Source organism: Mandrillus leucophaeus, unplaced genomic scaffold (assembly GCF_000951045.1).
Source record: "Mandrillus leucophaeus isolate KB7577 unplaced genomic scaffold, Mleu.le_1.0 Scaffold974, whole genome shotgun sequence".
In the NCBI taxonomy this organism is placed as follows: Eukaryota; Metazoa; Chordata; class Mammalia; order Primates; family Cercopithecidae; genus Mandrillus; species Mandrillus leucophaeus.
Genome location: NW_012110630.1, coordinates 1310658 through 1330755, shown reverse-complemented (window position 1 = coordinate 1330755; position 20098 = coordinate 1310658). Strand labels below are relative to the sequence as shown.

The 20098-nt window shown below is 35.1% G+C and overlaps 1 protein-coding gene across 2 annotated transcripts in view; it reads right to left on the bottom strand.

Moving 5' to 3' along the window:
- The window catches only part of MAP4K3 (mitogen-activated protein kinase kinase kinase kinase 3), a 135279-nt gene that overhangs the window by 50996 nt on the left and 64185 nt on the right, over positions 1-20098 (bottom strand). Inside the window, exons 12-14 of one of the 2 annotated variants that reach the window (XM_011970802.1) lie at positions 13709-13787; positions 8409-8467; positions 6908-6970 (exon numbers count right to left, since the gene is read on the bottom strand). In XM_011970802.1, the coding sequence (XP_011826192.1) occupies positions 6908-6970; positions 8409-8467; positions 13709-13787 (201 nt within the window). The remainder of the gene's footprint in view (positions 1-6907; positions 6971-8408; positions 8468-13708; positions 13788-20098) is intronic. The other variant, XM_011970803.1, reaches the window with a different exon arrangement.

Sequence of the window (20098 nt, the reverse complement as noted above, 5' to 3'; positions counted from 1 at the left end):
CCAACTGTTTATTTTCCCATAAATAAAACTTCAGCCTCAACACACATAAAGCTAATTCTAAATCACAAAAAATACTAAGCCTCAGAATATAAGGATTTTAAGCAATACATTACATTTAAGAGAAAAGCACTTTAAAATTTAAATATTCCAAGATCTGTCAAAAAAATATCTGATGAAAATTAAAATCAAAATCCTGGTTTAGACAAGACTCAAATTTGTCTTCTTCAATATTTGTGTTCTTCCAGGCATAACAGTAAGTGTTCTTATCAGTGTCAGAAAAGATAACACATCATAAAAAAGATTAGTTGACTGTCACACTGGTATCACACGAAATTCTAATGAAAAAGGACATCTGTACTCTTTAATTTGTAATGATATATCTTAATAAGATAAAATCATTGTTACCACAAAACTGCACAGTTTAAGTGGTCATGACTTTACTACTGAATCCTTAAACTGCAGTATTCAGTAAAGAGAAGTATTAAGTTAAACAAACACAAAATTTGTTTTCTTCAGCTATGGATAAGTGGGCCCTCTATCAGACCAGCTACATTTTTAGCCAATATAATCTCTAAGCCTTTAATCAAATGACAGCTTCCAAAAGCACACATTCGTGTGGAGTGGCCATGGCTTCTGTTATATAAACACAGATGTGTCGTAGAATATTCAGCTCATCTGATACATAAGTAAAAGGTTGGTAATAATGATTAAAAATAAAGGAAATAGGCCAGGTGCGGTGGCTCACGCCTGTAATCCTAGCACTTTGGGAGGCCGAGGCAGGTGGATCATGAGGTCAGGAGGTAGAGACCATCCTGGCCAACGTGACGAAACCTCGTCTCTAATAAAAATACAAAAAATTAGCTGGGCGTGGTGCCTCGAGCCTGTAGTCCCAGCTACCTGGGAGGCTGAGGCAGGAGAATTGCTTGAACGGGAGGCGGAGGTTGCAGTGAGCTGAGATCACGCCACTGCACTCCAGCCTGGTGACAGAGAGAGACTCCATCTCAAAAAAAATAAATAAATTAATTAAAAAAAACCCAACCACCCCCCCCCCAAAAAAACCGAGATCAGCAGTATATTTAGAAAGGTAAGAAAAGTATCTAAAAATAACTAAAGCAATACATTAATAGAAAATTGAGTATAGGCTCATATAGAGAACATTCAGGCCAGGAGAGAAGTTGTAGATAGATCCAAGTCTGATGATTAAATGGGTCATGTCCCAAGTCTTACCAGGAAAGGTGAAATTCAAAGGGGCTCATTCTTTAACAATTTCTTCTCCCTAAACTATGTTATAGCAACCATGGAACTAAAACAATGTGCCAGGAATACCGTAAGTAAAATATTACTTTAAATCCTTCTAAAACGTTTCTAATCTCATTTAATACAACCATTGTTTACCGAGCACCTATTATCTGACAGGAATTCAGACAGAAAATCGGATAAGGAAAATGAGAAGAAATAAAAAGGAAAGGAACAAAAGTGAAACCAGGGCAAAGTTAGTAGTTAATTACATGTCTTTGGTGCAGTCCAAGAAAGACTGATCTAAAATGCTTTTCAAAAAGGATTTGGAAGTTATTCCATATCAGAAAAATGCTACCAAAATAATGCTTGGAAAGGCACTCAAACTATCCCAAGACGATGGTATCCTATGGTCATTCTTTATAAGCTAAACAAGAAACACTTGAGTATGCCAGCATAAAAAAAGTTAGTAGCGCTAATCAGGCGTCAACTTGTTAATGAATGACAATGTTTACACAGTAGAGTCAAATAAGTAACAAGAGCTGAAAACATGCAATAACCTAGTACAGATTAAAAGTTCAAGATCGTTATCCTAGCCCAATTAAAATATCTATTTAGGTTGCAAAGTCCTAATTTCAATAGTTCATTTTAATGAACGGGAGACTATTTCGTGTGAGAAAACTGAAAATGAACAAAGGATGTAACATGGAGCACTGGAAAAGGAAAAGCATATGACCAAAAACATCTTATTGTAGTTTTAAAAAAATCCCCTTGGGAGATTTAAGTCTATACCTGATGAGAAAGCAGCAGGAAGTCAATAGAATTGATACAGTTCACTACAAAAACACAAAAGAAAAAAATACTTGAGCAATATATTTTGACCAAGAAAAAGAGAGAACAGGAGAAATATTTTCCCATCAAAAATGAGAAAATTATGGCACAAATAAGGTTGTTAGTGAGATACCTTGTAATGCAGTAGATGATTTATAGAAATAGAGAGGGGATGGATCCAGGATAATTCAAATATTTTTTATTTCTTAAAAAGTCAGAAAAGCAAGTAGAGTCAGAATATTAAGTTAGGATTCTGACTAACAAAAGCAGATTAAGGAGCCTGAAAATTGAATAACATGACTTTTGTACTGCAGGCTCGGAAATGAATACTGGCAAGGTGAGGTATACTATATACTTCTTCAGAGCAATGATTATGTTACTATTTATTTATTCCTCTCCATAGCCATTAACATAGTGTTCTTTGGGTTTTTGTTTGTTTTTGAGATGGAGTCTTGCTTTGTTGCCCAAGCTGGAGTGCAGAGGCGTGATTCTCAGCTCCTTGCAACCTCCGCCTTCTGGGTTCAAGAAATTCTTCTGCCTCAGCCTTTCAAGTAGCTGGAATTACAGACATGCACCACCATGCCCAGCTAATTTTTGTATTTTCAGTAGAGACAGGGTTTTGCCATGTTGGCCAGGCTGGTCTCAAACTCCTGACCTCAAGTGATCCGCCCTCCTCGGCCTCCCAAAGTGCTGGGATTATAGGCGTGAGCTACCGCGCCGGGTCAACATAGTGTTTTATACAGAATTAACTTTCAATTTTTTTTTATTGGTATATGGGCTTAAATAGCCAGTAAAACTATGCAAATTAGAAAAAAATAGCATCAGTTAAGATGGATGTGTAATATAACCTTTTAATCTGAAGACAGCATTTTGCTGATCAGACAAACCAATTTTTATTGTTATGGGCAAAACTCTTTTAATTAACTTACAGTGAGTTTTTGTTTTAAACTCAGGCATCTTTCAAAAATTCTCATACTGTCAATTCTAAAAAATCGAGCCCTATTCTTCTGGCTTCATATATTAATTACCTGATTTATTTATTTATTTATTTTTTACGAGAGCACTTTTGGATAGCACAGAAGTTGAAATACAATATTCTAAATTCATTTACAAAATCATAAAATAAATACAGTTGGCATTTAAAACAACCAGAAATCACGGGTAATATGGAATGTTTACGCAGCAAGGTCTTTAAAGGGGTAAATGTTCCTTCTGGTCTCAAAGGAATTTAGGGTTTTTACCTTGGTGCCAATTGCCAGCTAAGATGAGGGCCAGACATTTTGGATTCCTCAGGCTTTTAGTGGTCACACAAGCATGTGTAAGAGAAGAAATCTTGTTCATAGTGCCAAGATTTTAGAATTGATAACATTAGAACACAGAAATAACTGTGGCTACTTCATACCCATTAGGAAAGCTATTATCAAAAGTTAAAAACAAAACAAAACAGAGGATAATAACAAGTGTTGATGAGGAGGTGGAGAAATTACAAGTCATGTGCATTGCTGGTGGAAATGTAAAAATGTTGCAGCTGCTGTGGAAAGTAGTATGGCAGTTTCTCAAAAAATTAAAGATAGAACTACAAGTCCATTTCTAGTTACATATCAAAAGAGTTGAAAGCAGGGACTCAAACAGATATTTGTATATCCATGTTTATAGCAGCATTATTCACAATAGCCAAAAGGTAAAAGCAGCTCACTGTCCATCAATAGATGAATATATAAACAGAAGGTGGTATTTACATGCAATGGAGTATTATTCAGCCTTAAAAAGGAAATTCTGACGCATGCTGCAACACGGAGGAACCCTGAAGATACTATGAAATTATGCTAAGTAGTGAGCCAGTCACAAAAGAACAAATATGCTATGATTTCGCTTTATACAAGATAACTAGAGAAGTCAAATTCATAGTCAGAAAACAGAGTGTTCACTCCCAGGGGCTGGAGGGAAAAAGGAATGTGGAGTTATTGTTTCATGAGTATAGAGTTTTAGTTTGGGAAAATGAAATCATTCTGAAGATGGAGAGCAGTGGCAGCTGTGTAACAATGTGAATGTACTTAATGCCACTGGACTGTAGACATAAGTATTAAAATGGTAAATTTTGTAACGTGTATTTTACCACAATAAAAAAAAACGAAACAAAACATAACCATCGGACATATATATTTATTTTTAAAAGGTGGGGGGCCCAGTATGTTTTTACTTTAAAAACATATACTGATGATGTTGGGTAGAGGCGATACAGCACAGTGGTTTAGTTTTGAATTCCTGAGTCAGGCTGCTTAGGAATCCTAGCTCTGCTATTCTTAGCTAAAGAGTAACGAATTTCAGCTTCCTTGCACTTTAAATCACCTCATTTGTAAAACAAGAATACTAATATATTTAAAATGCTTAGAATAATGCCTGGTATATAAAAACCTATAGATAAATGTTAGCTTTTGTTACCATTGGGAGTGAGCTTTAAGGTTGATTTTGTAAGTTGTATACTCTGACAAATATTTCATTCATCCTCTTCTGCCAGAACTATCCTAACAGTCCCTAAATCCCTCCATTGTCACAAGACCCCTGTCAACTGCTTCCCTGTACCACAAGAAACTCCTGATTACAGGGAAGGGAGCAGGGATGAAGGTGGGAGCAGTTACAGGGAACAAAGCCATAATATGGTAATTTATTCAAGTTACTAGGCTAGTTCCACATGTGGCAGAGAAAAGAGTATTTGTAATTTTTTTGTTTGTTTGTTTGTTTTAAGATGGAGTCTCACTCTGTTGCCAGTCTGGAGTGCAGTGGCACAATCCTGGCTCACTGCAACTTCCACCTCCCAGGTTCAAGCAAATTCTCCTGCGTCAGTCTCCCAAGTAGCTGGGACTACAGGTACATGCCACCACACCCAGCTAATTTTTTGTATTTTTAGTAGAGACAGGGTTTGATCATGTTGGCCAGGATGGTCTCGATCTCTTGACCTCGTGATCTGCCCGCCTCAGCCTCCCAAAGTGCTGGGATTACAGGCGTAAGCCACCGTGCCCGGCCAAATTTCTGTAATTTTAAAGTATTATGTTTCCAGTTTTGTTATCTTTTCTACATGGAGGATATTAATAAATACTAGAATCAATTCAAAATGTTAATTGTGTTATTTCTGCAATAAATTTCACTAATTGTCATTCTACCCTAGATGTCTAATTCTGAAGACATTTTCAATCCAGCAATCACCGATTGTGTTTTCTTCAGACATTCTATCTCACTTGGCCCTATGGGTTAATTCTCAATTCTCACACATTTTGTGTCTTTAGGCCATTGAACACATCCCCTCTTTTTTTTGAGACAGTGCGTTTACTGGCTCTCCTAGCTTTTCAACTGCTTCTCCCCTACCTCCAATGTTGGTTCTACCTGAATGTTAAACATAGGCATCATCCACTATGGTAACCAGTTTTTTGCACTCTTTTTTCAGATTTAACAATGGGGAACATATGCAATTTTGTGGCTTCATCTATCACTTCCTCTTTGATAATTTAAATCTACTTTTTTAAAAAGGAATCCCAGATTAGTATAATTCCAAAATCTCAGCTGTCTGTCTGACATCTCTCAAACCTGTGCTCTGTGCTGGCAATTGTTTCCAATTCCCATGAAACAGAGCCAGCATCTGTCCCTTTTCTTCCTGAAGAATCTACAATGTTCCTACACAATACTGACATTAGTCTTAGTCCCTCCCAGAAGCCAGATAAGCCACGTGGGCCCCAAAGCTCTTCTCCTTCTCTCATCTCTACAATACGTACTGTATGTTAGCTTCCCCTCACCAACACTTGCCACTTGGCAAAATTTTGGCAAGCCATTATGTATTTTGTTGCATGGGTAAGAGTTTGAATGTTTAAGTACATTCTGTTCAATAGGATAGCAACCTCCCTAAAGAAGGGAAATTATGTCTAAAATCTCTTTTATATTTTATAAATGTCAGAGGTCCTAGATTAAAAAATTTACATAAAGAATCATTTAAGCCAACCCAAATTGAAAGATGTATGTTACTAAGGTAAAGAGGAAGGAAAGAGAAGGAAAATTCCATTTAAAAGTCAAAAGTAGAATCTGGGAGTAAATATGTGGGTAACTTGGGGCTCTTGCCAACCACAGTAGCAGAAAAAGAACTATTTACTTAATAACTATTATTTATGTAATATTTAATCGCATCAATTTCTCATTTTTTCTTATGTAATGGTAAGACAGTATTTATAACTTCAGGAATGCTTTATAATCTAAATTTTGTCCTAAGGAAATCAGACATGATAGTAATGCTGAAAAATTAAAACTTCATCTGAGAATGATTTCATTGTTAATATAGGAGCAAATTATCTTTAAAAATTATACATGTACCATATATTATATGAATAATATATGTGTGTGCCATATGATAGATGAATATATATTATATATGTAATACATATGAATATATGTACCATATAACATATGAATAGTTTATATATATATATGGATGGATGGTTTCTAGTTCATTAAAACAAGTTACATCATTAAACTGGACATTTTTACAGGGAAATGACATTTCTTAAAAAAAAAAAAAAAACAACCCTAATATATGAATGAGAAAATGAAACATTAACATTTTTCATAAAAAAGACAAGTAATGTTTATTTATTACTACAGCATTATATTTGAATAAGTAGATATGTATATGTAACTTGTTATGGGAAAAAATTGCTACAATTCTTAATATATGGAAGTTTGCTAAATGATAGCAACTTATAAAACAATGTTTTAACTGGACAAAATGTTTGATCTTAAAAGAAAACAATTAAGACTAAAACAATGCTGACAAAGAAAATCAGAAGATGAGAAATACCAGATTAGATCTTGCAGTGTAGTATATTTCTTCTGAACTGTCCAAAAAACCATCACTGTCGGGCTGTTTAGCAGAGACCAAGAAACCCAAGTTATTTATGCTTAGACTAAAAGCCACACATTCACAAAGGGAAACTTTCACAAATGAAGTAAGTCCTGCTAATATAATTTTATTAAGGCAAATGGAAAGTCAAACTGTATTAGGCAGCTTCTAAAAAAGCAACATTGCAACAACTTTGCTCTAAAATGCAGTTACTAAATTAGTATAGAATTTAAATACAGGCAATGCCAACTTACAAAGGGAAACAAACAATAAACTCAAACTGCCTTAACAAAACACAATTAGCATTTATAAATATCATGACTACTTTTTCTTAATTTTCTCCACCCCTCTTCATAAATGTCAGGCTTTGGTATTACAATATGATCATTTTAAGACTTTTTCTTTAACATTCTATTCCTCCACACTGGTACACTGAATTAGAGAAACTATAAGGTAAAGGCTAATGACTCCCTTTGTATGCTTCAGTCAAGAGAGCTAAAATAAGCATTAAATTGAATAAGAAAGCTCCTACTTCAATCCTTAGTACTTATTAAGTTACTTTTTTCTCTTATTAACTAGCAAATAAAAAAAATGAAACAGACATCATATGGAACTCTGGCAAAATAATTTCTTTAGAATTTTGTATTTTCCAATGTCTCATTTTTTATTGTTCTATAGAATATTAACATGTCAAATAGCTGCAAAGTATTTTACTTTTATGACTGAATCTAATATATTATCATTTATCTGGAAAGGAGTATATAAGACAACAAAAGAATCATGCAAAGTATATTCATAAAGTTATAGCGAGCCTTGAATGACAAACTTCATTTACTATGTATGCCTCATCTCCCTAAGTTTTAGTCCTCTATACAGATATGACTCTACTCTAATGTTTGGAAACCATGGCATTTATTCTAAAGATACATATTTTAAAAAGCCCCTCAAAAACAGAAAAAATAAAAAATAAAAAATAATTAAAAGCTAGCATTAAAAACATTTAATCAGAGGATGGTAAAACTAGTTTCTCCTAAAATAATTTTGAAAATATTCAGCAACACAGATTTATTTATTATGAATTTGAGAATTACTTACCTTTTTGTTTCCCACAAGTTTTCTTTAAATTTTATTTTATGTTTTTAAAGACAAGGTCTCACACTTTCGCCTAGGCTAGAGTACAGTGGTGCGATCATAGCTCACTGTAACCTTGTATTCCTGGGCTCAAGGGATCCTCCTGCCCTAGCTTTCCAAGTAGCTAGGACTATAAGTACACACCGCCATGTCAACTAAGTTTTAAAATTTTTTTGTAGAGACAGGGTCTTACTATGTTGACCAGGCTGGGACCTCAAATGTTTTTGAAAATATTAACGACTAGCTTTTTTGGTCAGTACTAATACATCACAGAGACAAATTAAAACATTTATTTTCAGTGATAACATTCTAAGGCTACGCTACTTACAAGTTCATGATGTGGTTCTGTCTCCTTTCTTAAGGGCGGATCAAATTTCACTTGGCCAACTAAAAAAGAAAAAAAAAAAAGTAAAACCAGGATGTTTTTATATTCCTAATGACAATAATTTAAAAAGTTATTCCATGCTAACATACATTTAATGCTACCATCAACCACACACTGATCTTCAAAGATTTTTGTTTTCAATTTTTAAAACTGATACTAATAATTGTAAATATTCATGGTGGTGCATGTGATATTTTGATACATGTGGACAGTGTATAATGAACAAAACAGGGTAATTAGGATATCCATCACATCAAACATTTATCATTTCTTTGTGTTAGGGAACACTCCAAATCTTCTAACTATTTTGAAGTTTACAATAAATGATTGTTAATTATAATTTCCCTACTCCGCTACTGAACACTAGAATGCATTCCTTCCATTTAACTTTATTTTTGTACCTATGAAACAACCTCTTTTCATCCACCTATCTCTTACCCATTCCTGCCTCTGGTAACCATCACTCTACCTCCATGAGATCAACTTTTTTAGCTACCACATATGAATGAGAACGTGAGACATTTGTCTTTCTATGCCTAGTCACTTAACATTAATGTCCTCCAGTTCCATCCGTGTTGTTGCAAATGACAGGATTTCATTCTTTTTTATGACTGAATAATATTCTTTTGTGTATATATACATTTCCTGAATGTTTGAATATAAATATATTCATCTGTTGATGGACATATAGGTTGTTTCTTTATCCTAGGTATTGTGACAATGCTGCAATAAACTTGGGAGTGTAGATATCTCTTAGATATACCGATATCCTTTTTTTTGGATGCATAATCCAGTGGTTCTGAATCATATGGTAGTTCTATTTTTAGTTTTTGAGGAACCTCCATACTGTCTACCATAGTGGCTGTACTAATTTACATATCCATCAGAAGTATGTAAGAGTTCCCTTTTCTCTGCATTTTCACCAGCATGTGTTGTTTTCGGCTTTTTAACAACAGCCATTTAAACTACAGTGAAACGATATCTCATTGGGGTTTTTCTCTTTTGATTTGTATTTTCTTTACAATTAGTGATGCTGAACATATTTTCATGCACCTAATGGCCATTTGTACATTAGCTGGAAAAAGCCCAATAAAGTCTGCTTTATTAACTTATAAAGCTTAATTTGTTAATTCTAGGCCTTTTCCACAGTAATAAAAGAAGATGATTAACAAAATTATATGTGTGTACAATCAGGATCTAACTTGCTACTTTGTTGTAACCAGGCATAAAACAGAGACAATCTTTTTTTGTTTTGTTTTGTTCTTTGAGACGGAGTCTCTTTTTGTCGCCCAGGCTGGAGTGCAATGGCACAATCTCGGCTCACTGCAACCTCCACCTCCTGGGTTCAAGCGGTTCTTGTGCCTCAACCTCCTGAGTAGCTGGGACTACAGGTGTGAGCCACTACACCAGGCTAATTTTTTGTATTTTTAGTAGAGACAGGGTTTCACCATGTTGGCCAGGCTGGTCTGGAACTCCTGACCTCAAGTGATCTGCCCACCTTGGCCTCCGAAAGTGCTGGGATTACAGGTGTGAGCCACCATGCCCTGCTGAGACAATCTTAACTCAGTATTTAGGTGGGTAGACAGCAGCTGATACAGGGTACTTGTGGAAGCCAGCCTGTAACATGGTCCCCAGTGACTCCTCCCTCTTGGTATTCACAATGCTTCCACATTGGATCAGGGTTGGCTGTGACCAAAAGACCAGAGCAGAAGTAACCATATATGAGGTCCAAGATAAAGCTTCTGTCTTGGGCTCTCTCTGTTGGATCACTTGCTCTGGAGGAAGTTACCTTGTGAGCAGCCCTAAAGAGAGGCCTCTTGGCAAGGAAGTGAAGCCTCTGACTAATAGTTACATGAATGAGCTTGGAAGTAAATCTTCCAGTCCAGTCAAGCCTTCAGATGACTCCAGCCCTAGCTGATACCTGTGTGCAACTTTATGAGACCTTGAGCCAGAATTACTCAGCTAACCTGTCCTGGATTCCTGACTCTCAAACTCTGTTAGAGACAATAAATGTTTATTGTTTAATATGAGCAGATATACAGAAAGTGAGAAAATTCAACACCTTCAGACTTACACTAAAAGAAATACTAAAAGGAATTATTTAATCAAAAGAGATCCATAAATGGTAGTACAGAAATACAGTATTGAATGAAGAGCAAAAAATTGGTAAATATACAGATAAATACAAATGAATATTGACCATGGTTAATGACAATAATATTGTCTTATAGGATTTAAAATATATCGGAGTTGGTTTAAAAAATGTTTATTGTTTTAAACTACTAAATTTTGGGTTTGCTACACAACCAAAAACAACCACTGTAGCTAAAGTATAAACTAGCCAGAGTAGACATAGATTAACTGTACTACATTTGTCTTTTCTTTTTCTTTGCTGTTCTAATGTATTGAATGTTTCAGTACCTTTACCTTTCATTTCTATAGCTCATTATCATTATCTGATCTTATAACCTGGGTAAAATCCTCAAGTCTCCTGAGATAAAAGCAGAGGAAAAAATACAGAACAATAAAAAGAAAACAAATAGCCACAATATGTTACACTTCAACTAGTAAGAGCTTCAGCCAAAACCAAAACTTCTCAACCAAGGTGAGGAAAAGAGTAAGCTTTCAAAGCATAATCACTTTTCTAATGGTTTTATTTCAACTTTGTATGTAAATTTATTGTGAATGTTAATATCAATGAAAGACGACCATGGGATTTGAATATTTAGCAACAGGAGGCATAAGGAAAAAAATGGTTGAGAAACAGCCCTGTAATATCTCCAATTATGTGTGGGTGTGTATATGCTTTTAAACTGTTAATGGCTCAGATATTAAATTTTGGCCCTTAGATCTGGTAAGTAGGTTAAGAATGAGTCCATCATAACTGTTCACAATTGATCACACATCAAAGATTACAAAGTAACTTTTAGTAAGGTATCAAAACTAACATATACCTCATCTTGATAAAGGCCTATTGAACAGCTTTCACCTATACTTGTCTTCAAATTCCAAAATTAAGTCTGTAATAAAATTACATGAGGACAGTCTTGTGCATCTATCTGCCTTGTGTTACTGTCACCTGTGAACATGCCCATTTCTCCCACCAGACTGTATAACCCCCACTGTACTTGAACTCTGTGTGGAGAATGCATTTCCAGAGAGGGAGCAAAGTCCCTATGGACATTCAAACCTTACACTGGTATCACTCTTCTGCTCTCTTCAAATTCCCTAAAGTTATGACAAACCTCTGCCACAGAATCTTCCAGTTACTCTTCAAATAACTGTTGGTCAATCATCCCAGTCTGCAGCACTGTTTATGATGTTCTTTTTTATTTTTATTTTTTAAACTTTTATTTTAGGTTCAGGGGTACACGTGCAGGTTTGTTGTATAGGTAAAAAGCTTGTATCATGAGGGTTTATTGTACAGATTATTTCGTCACCCAGGCACTAAGCCTAGTACCCAATAGTTACTTTTTCTGATCTTCTCCCTCCTTCTAACCCTTCACCCTCAAGCAGGCACCAGTGTCTGTTGTTCCCCTTTGTGTCCATGAGTTCTCGTATGATGTTCATTTTTTTCCTTTCTTTTTTTTTCAAATTGAGACACTGTCGCCAAGGCTGGAGTGCAGTGGCAGGATCTCGGCTCACTGCAACCCTCTGCTTCCCAGGTTTAAGCGAGTCTCCTGCCTCAGCCTCCCGAGTAGCTGGGACTACAGGCACATACCAACAGGCCCGGCTAATTTTTGTATTTTTAGTAGACACAGGATTTCACCATGTTGGTCAGGTTGGTCTTCAACTCCTGACCTCAAGTGATCCACCTGCCTTGGCCTCCCAAAAGTACTGGGATTATAGGTGTGAGTCACTGTGCCCAGCCTAGACATCTAGTTTGAAATAGCATACACATGCATATTCACTTAGAAGTTGAGAATCACTGATATGTTACCACAGAGTGATTCAGAAATACTATGCTATAAAGGGACTGACAATGTAATTTTTTAATAAAATCAGATAACAAGATAGAGAGCACTTTAAATTACATTTTCAACAGTACTGAATACATGAAGTTTTCTAAATCAACTGCAAAAAATCTCTAATTACTTTTCTTTTTTTTTTTCCCAGACAGAATCTTGCTCTTTGCCCAGGCTGGAGTGCAGTGGCAGGATCGCGGCTCACTGCAAACTCGGTCTCCCAGGCTCAAGTGATTCTCATATATACCTCAGCCACCCAAGTAGCTGGGATTACAGGTGCACATCACCATGCCTGGCTAATTTTGGTAGCTTACATAGAGACGGGGTTTCGCCAAGTTGGCCATGCTTGTCTTGAACTCCTGGCCTCAAGTGATCTGCCCGCCTCTGCCTCCCCAAGTGCCAGGATTACAAGCATAAGCCACTGTACCTGGCCTCTAATTACTTTTTGTATATTAAAGAAATGATAAAGATATTTCACAATTACTTTTTGTATATTAAAAAGCTTGTTTTATATATACGTATATAAAAAGCTTTTTATATAACCTACCACACTTTCCAGGTATCACTAGCACATAACTCAGAGAATAAATGCTTCTAAGGAATAAAAAAGTTAAGGCACTATTGTTCGAGGGATTCCTGTTGGCAGTTTATCACTGATGAGCTGACAGTATTGGATCCCATGTGAATGAATGGCTTATCTTAGTGGGCCCATAACTTGGCTGCCCATAAGAAATAACTGGAGGCCTATTTTAAAAGGTTTCTGGGCCAATCCAAGACCTACTGAATTGGACTCTATGGAGAAGTGTTGCCTGAGAATCCCTTTTAAAAAGTTTCCGGGTTGCTCAGATGCTAGGGCAGTTTGCGGACCTCTATTTTTCTGTTACCCTTGGATCATGAGTGCATGAATGACATGGGAGCTTGTTAGTAGAACCTCAGATCCCATCCCAGGTCTACTGAATCTGAAACTGCATTTAACAAGCTCTCTAGGTGAGTTACCTGCACATAGGAGTTTACGGCACTCCCTTATTACTTCTATCCTGCATATTTCAGGAATTAACTTCTCTTCCCCAACAGTAACAACAAAAACACATCCCATCCTGCCGCCAAAAATTCCACAAGAATAAGGAAAATGAAATTCTTACTGCCCTAATTAAACTTTACCTTTAACAGTGTTTAGTAAGAAAAACTATTCAGAAAGAAATACAACAAAAATAACTGTAACTAAATTATAACTTATTTCTATCATTAAATCATAAACTGTGTATAGTACACACTTACAGTTTATCTCTGAGCGTGTTTTTTCTTCTCTCACATTTCTACTTGTTGAGTGAATTCTATGTGGTACAGCAACAAGAGGCTAGAAAAGAACAAAATCAATGATATGCAGCATTTGATAATCAAGTTAGAGTTTGGTCCACAAAATTACCCAAACAGGAAAAAAAAACAATCTTCATTTTAAGTAAAAACGAAAGCAAAACAGCACTCTGCAATTTTTTTTTTTTAAAGAGCAAACCACAATAGCAGCTCAAACTATGAAGGTGAAAATATTTTTATTATCCACAACATAAATTATTATTTTACTAGAAAGGGCACTTCTTTGGCTAACTACATATGAAATTAAACACAATTAGTAACATATTCTGCTTATTTGTATGTGCAACACCAGACTTGTCTAGATGCATTCTACAAGGATGAATCAAGTATACTTGAGTACTCTGGATCTATTCTGACATCAAGAAATTCTGAAGGAAAGGGAAATATAACAGTATAAACATTACCATTGGCATCTATCATTTAATGATGGTTGAGCTTAGAAGGCTTTTAAGGTTTATTTTTCAATTTATGGATTTTTTTGAAATAATATTAAAAAACTACACACAGACATTTATACATGATGTAGGATATTAGTTTGTGTTTCACTTTTGGCACTATTTGAATTATAACCAATTTAACTAAGACTGCAAAAATTATGTAACTTATGTTTAGGTGAACATACAGTATTTTATGTTTTACAGAAGCTTTATTTATTTATTTTTTTCATTAAAAAAAAGCTTTCCATTCCATCACAGTTTCTTTTGGCTACAGATGTACCATTACAATTTCCACGAGTAGGAAACATACCAATATTCAACTATTTGCCTTTAATTTGCAAAGAAGATTCACACCTTGAAATTATTTACAGACCCTAACTAATTGAATGTGATTGCAAAGGAATACTGGAAAACTTACACTCTGAATGTCCAATATGAGATTTTTCAAGGGCTCTAACATTAGAAAAAGAAAAAGCTGAAAAAATATGACTTAGAGAAACCCTTTGAAAACTGAATCTCTAGCATGTCAGGAACAAAACTGATAACTCACTCAAGAAGTCAAATGATTATAAGAAAGGCTATCCAGGTACACAGAGGTCATATTTCACCCTTTAGAACAGAGGTGAACTGGAGACTTGACTGATTATTTTCCCTTCAGATGTACCAATTCAGATGGTTGGATATGAAAATAGTATTTTTTCAAATATTTCTTTTGAAAATGAAATTCATGTAAAGAAAAAGAAAGAGATTGCCACAAGATTGTGTTAAATGAGGCCAGGGAATGAAAGATGCCCACACTGAAATTAAAGTTGGCAATTGTTAGGCACCATCTTCTGAAATGCTAAATAATTTGTTTTGTTTCTAACAATGAAAGAGTACACTTTAACATCTCTAAAATGGTATTACATTTACTAGAATTTCAAATAAGCAGAACTGATTCTAAAATAGCTCATCTGAACTTAAAAAGTTGGCCTTCTAAAAGGATATTCTTTAGCATCATTTAAATAGACAAAGGCCATGTAGATACGTTCTCAAAAATTAAAATTTATAGAAACTTCTATTCTAAAATTCACATGGAACTAAAACAGAGCCCAAATAGCCAAAACAATCCTAAAAAAAAGAACAATGCTAGAGGCATCACATTACCTGATTTCAAACTATACCACAAGGCTACAGAACCAAGAGAGAATGGTACTGGTATAAAAATAGACACATAGACCAATGGAACAGAACAGAGAGCCTAGAAATAAAGCCATACATCTACAACCATCTGATCTTTGACAAATCTGACAAAAAATAAGCAATTGGGAAAGAATGCCCTGTTCAATAAATGGTGCTAGGATAACTGGTTAGCCATATACAGAAGACTGAAACTGGACCCCTTCCTTATACAATATACAAAAATCAACTCAAGATGGACTAAGACTTAAATGTAAAATCTAAAACTATAAAGGATCTTGAAGAAAACCTAGGAAATACCATTCCAGACACAAATATGAGCAAAGATTTCATGATGAAGACACCAAAAGCAATTGCCACAAAACCAAAAATTGACAAATGGGATCTAATTAAACTAAACAGCTTCAGCACAGTAAAAGAAATTATCAACAGCATAAACAGACAACTCACAGAATAGGAGAAAATTTTTGCAAACTATGCATTTGACTGAGATCTAATATCCTGAATCTGTAAAAATCTTAAATTAACAAGCAAAAAACAAATAACTCCATTAAAAAGTGGGCAAAGGACACGACAGACACTTTTCAAAAGAAGACATATACGCAGCCATCAAGAATATGAAAAAATTATTGAACACCACTAATCACTGGAGACATGCAAATCAAAACCACAATGAGACACCATCTCATACCAGCCAGAATGATTATTATTAAAGTCAAAAAATAACAGATTATGGCCAGGCAGCAGCGAAAAGGAAACGGTTATACACTGCTGGTGGGAATGCAGTTCAGTTACTGTGGAAAGCAGTTTGGGGATTTCTCAAAGAACTTAGAACAACCATTCAACCAAGCAATGCCATTACTGAGTACACATTCAAAGGGATATAAATCATTCTACCATAAAAACATGCACGTTATGTTCATCACAGTACTACTCATAACAGCAAAATACAAGAACAAAGATATAGAATCAAACTAAATGCCCAACAACAGTAGACTGAATAAAGAAAATGTGGTACAGATATGCAGCCATAAAAATGAACGAGACAGTGTCCTCTGCAGCAACAAGGATGGAGCTGGAGGCCATTATACTAAGTGAACTAACACAGGAACAGAAAACCAAATTCCACATGTTCTCATTGACAAGTGGGAGCTAAACATTGAGTGCACATGGATAGAAAGAAGGGAACAATAGACACAGGGGCCTACTTGAGGTTGGGAGAAGGGTGAGGATAAAAAACTACCTATTGGGTACTAGGCTTATTACCTGGGTGACAAAAGAATATGTACATCAGTCCCCTGTGACACACCATTTATCTACAGAACCAACCTGCACATGTACCATGAAACTAAAAGTTAATAGAAAAAGAAACTCAATGAATTATTTTTTCAAGATCACTAATAAAAATGGTAAGATTTTTAAAAATTAAAATTTAGTCTTTAATTTCTAAACATAAATACTCTCATTTTTCTCTATAAATGTAACACCTACTAATCACAGACACCTGCGATAACGGGCTTCTAGTAACTAATACATGGTATTTAGAGAAGCAATGATGAAAATAATCTTTATAATAAATGGCATTTAAAGAAACAAGCCATTCACAATGATGCACGGTGTCTATTTTTTTAAACAATGCTTTACATGCCATGTGATTAAAATTATTTTTATTACTTCTTAAACAAAACTCTGCCCTTATAAACCATTTCATGCTTATTCAACTTTTATCATCTTAAAGTTCTATGATTATTGTATCATCAAATAACATAAATACAAATAACAGGCCCTTTGCAATGGGAGCTAGATGAGAATGTCAAGTTTGTACAGGAAGGGAAGACATAGATAATATGATAAATCCTAGGTAACATAAGCCAGTGGTTTTTGACCAGGGGTAATTTTGTCCCTGAGGAGACATTTGGCAATATCTGGGTTCATTTTTTTGTCGTCACAACTTGGGATTAAAGGGTGTTAACTGTCAACTAATGGGAAGAGTCCAGAAATGCCGCTAAACATTCTAGAATGCACAGGGCAGCCCTCCCAAAACAAAGGATTGTCTGGCTCAAAATGTCAACAGTGCTCAGATCGAGAATTCCTACAAGCAAATACCAATACTTGTTTAATGCTGTCAAATTTACTTTTAGGTCTTCTCATCTTTTTCAAGTATATACACTCAATTACATACTTTTTTTTTTTCAAACCACAACTACAAAGAACCTCCTTACCCCAGTTTTCTCCCCTAAAATTGCTAGGAATTTTAAGAAACATGGAAAGTAAAACCTTATTGTTTCTTCACTCCATGCACAGTTTATCCTTGAACAACAAAAGTTTGAACTTCAGAAGTCCACTTCTATGCAGATTACTTGGGGATACAAAACCCATGTATACGGTGGACCAACATTTCGTACATGTGGGTTTTGCAGGGCTGACTGTGGGATTTGGGTATGCACGGATTTTGGTATACTTGAGGGTACTGGAACCAATCCCTTGTGTACATCAAGGGACAACTGTATTTTCAATGTTTTTAAAGAAAGGTAACTGTTAATGATAGTACAAATTCAAGTAATATTTATCTTGTCAAACATCTCTTAAAATTCAAAATCAAGAGTCTAAATATTTCTACTATAAAAAGTTATAGGGTAAGCTATTATTTAATGTAAGAAGAATCCACTAATCTACTGTTTAGTAGATAAGAACCTGAACAAAGGAAATAACAAACACTCACATACCTGATGTGCTCTTAATCCATATGCAACCTTCTCTTGATTGCATTCATTTTTATATGAATCTTACTTAAGGCTAAAGACCATATTTTACCATTTCTAAAATTTATGAAAGCTAGTGTATTCAAACACTTAGATACGGGGGATGGCTATCATTTTTTAAATGTCTTGAGTTTTTAAAAGTCCCCGATTCTTTGACCATTATTTTTATTTTTTAAACTTCGGTCTTTCTGGCATCTTCCTATTGGCAAACTCCTTTCTAGCAATGTCACTTCCTTTGTGATATCTGCTCTGACTTCCCTAACAAAAGCTGGCTGTTTTTCCTTCTCCTGAAATGGTGAACTTCTCAAGATTAGGAAACAATGTTTTATCTACAGCAGGTCCCCAGTGAATGTTCATCGAGTTGAATATAAATAAATAGTCAAAAATTAAGTATTTCAATAATTCTGTAGTTGTTTACAAGTTGCAAGTAGCCTTCCCTATTGCAGAGAAGAAGACTGCAATTTAAAAAATCTGTGTCAACTTCTTATATCAAAAGGATAAGACATAAATGCAGTGAAGTAATGCTAAAGGCATTAACCCATTTATGCCTGAGGTTGCAAATTTTTTTGTGTGTGAAAAATCAAACCTTGACGATGGCCTTGAGCAGAAGGATATAAATAACTCCCACAAGCCTAGTTCCAATAACAGAACACCAGGCATAAATGGGTTAAAGATTTTTTCTGGGAGGAGTAGTCCTCTATTTTCTCTCTTTTTCCTTTATTAAAACCATTCTATGTGCACTGCCAACTTCACACAGGAATATTCTGAAGGTGGGTAGATGGAGATGAGTTCTACTTAATGTTAATTCATGGACATTACGATAACCTTTGGAAGTAAAAGAGGTCTTATTTAAAAAACTTTTGCAGCTCCATACTCACACTAAGGTCTCTCAACCAGCATCTATTTCACGTAATTACTGCAATATCCAATAGCTTCCTCTGTGGGTGAAATGCTACCTTTGAAGCTATTGTATTACCTTTGAAGGAGATACACTCTTAGATCTATCTTTGTGGAAACATAATTCATAAACATTAAGCTCTAAGTCTTAGATTCAATACGGCAAATCAAGAACAAGACTCAAACTAACTATTGACAGTGTAGGTACACCTCAGGGAAAAAAATACACAAATTTAAAAGACTGAAATATTAAACACTTGTGATGGTGAAACAGTAGCAAAAGTAATTTCAAAAATTAGGTATTTAAATTTTACATGTGCAACCTGCTTTTTAGTTTACAAAGTGTTTTGATGCACCTTAGCATTATATCCTTAAGCTCATGAAACAAGCATTATTCTTCATTCCATAGATGAGGATACTGAGACTTAAAATTAAGTGGCAGGGCATTCAGCTAGCTAGCCATAGAGCTAGGAAAAACCCTAGACTTTTGATCTAATATATAGTAGCAAAACCAAACAAAAACAGGTAACATGCAGGTTGCTCACACAGACTGTTATTAATGAACATGGATGAAACCCATGATTATTTCTGAGAACAGTTTTACCTTCCCAGTTTAAACAGCATAAATCATTAATTTATTAGCATAACAGATTAATAAAAGTATTAAATCTTATAATGCTGTGCATAGTAAGTGGGCTTACATATAGGAGACGAAAACTGAATAAAAATCAGAATTAGAATTACACCACTGTGTAATTACTTCTAAAATAGAAACTACACAGGAACTCAACATTAAAAAGTCAAACTTTCTTCCACAGAGAACAACCTACAAAAAACTTAAACTAAGACTTAGATGTGGTATGTGTGTGTGTATATATAAGCAGCGGCATGATCTTGGCTCACTATAACCTCCGCCTTCTAGGTTCAAGCAATTCGCCTGCCACAGCCTCCCGAGTAGCTGGGATTACAGGCGTGAGCCATCATGCCTGGCTAATTTTTGTATTTTTAGTAGAGACGGG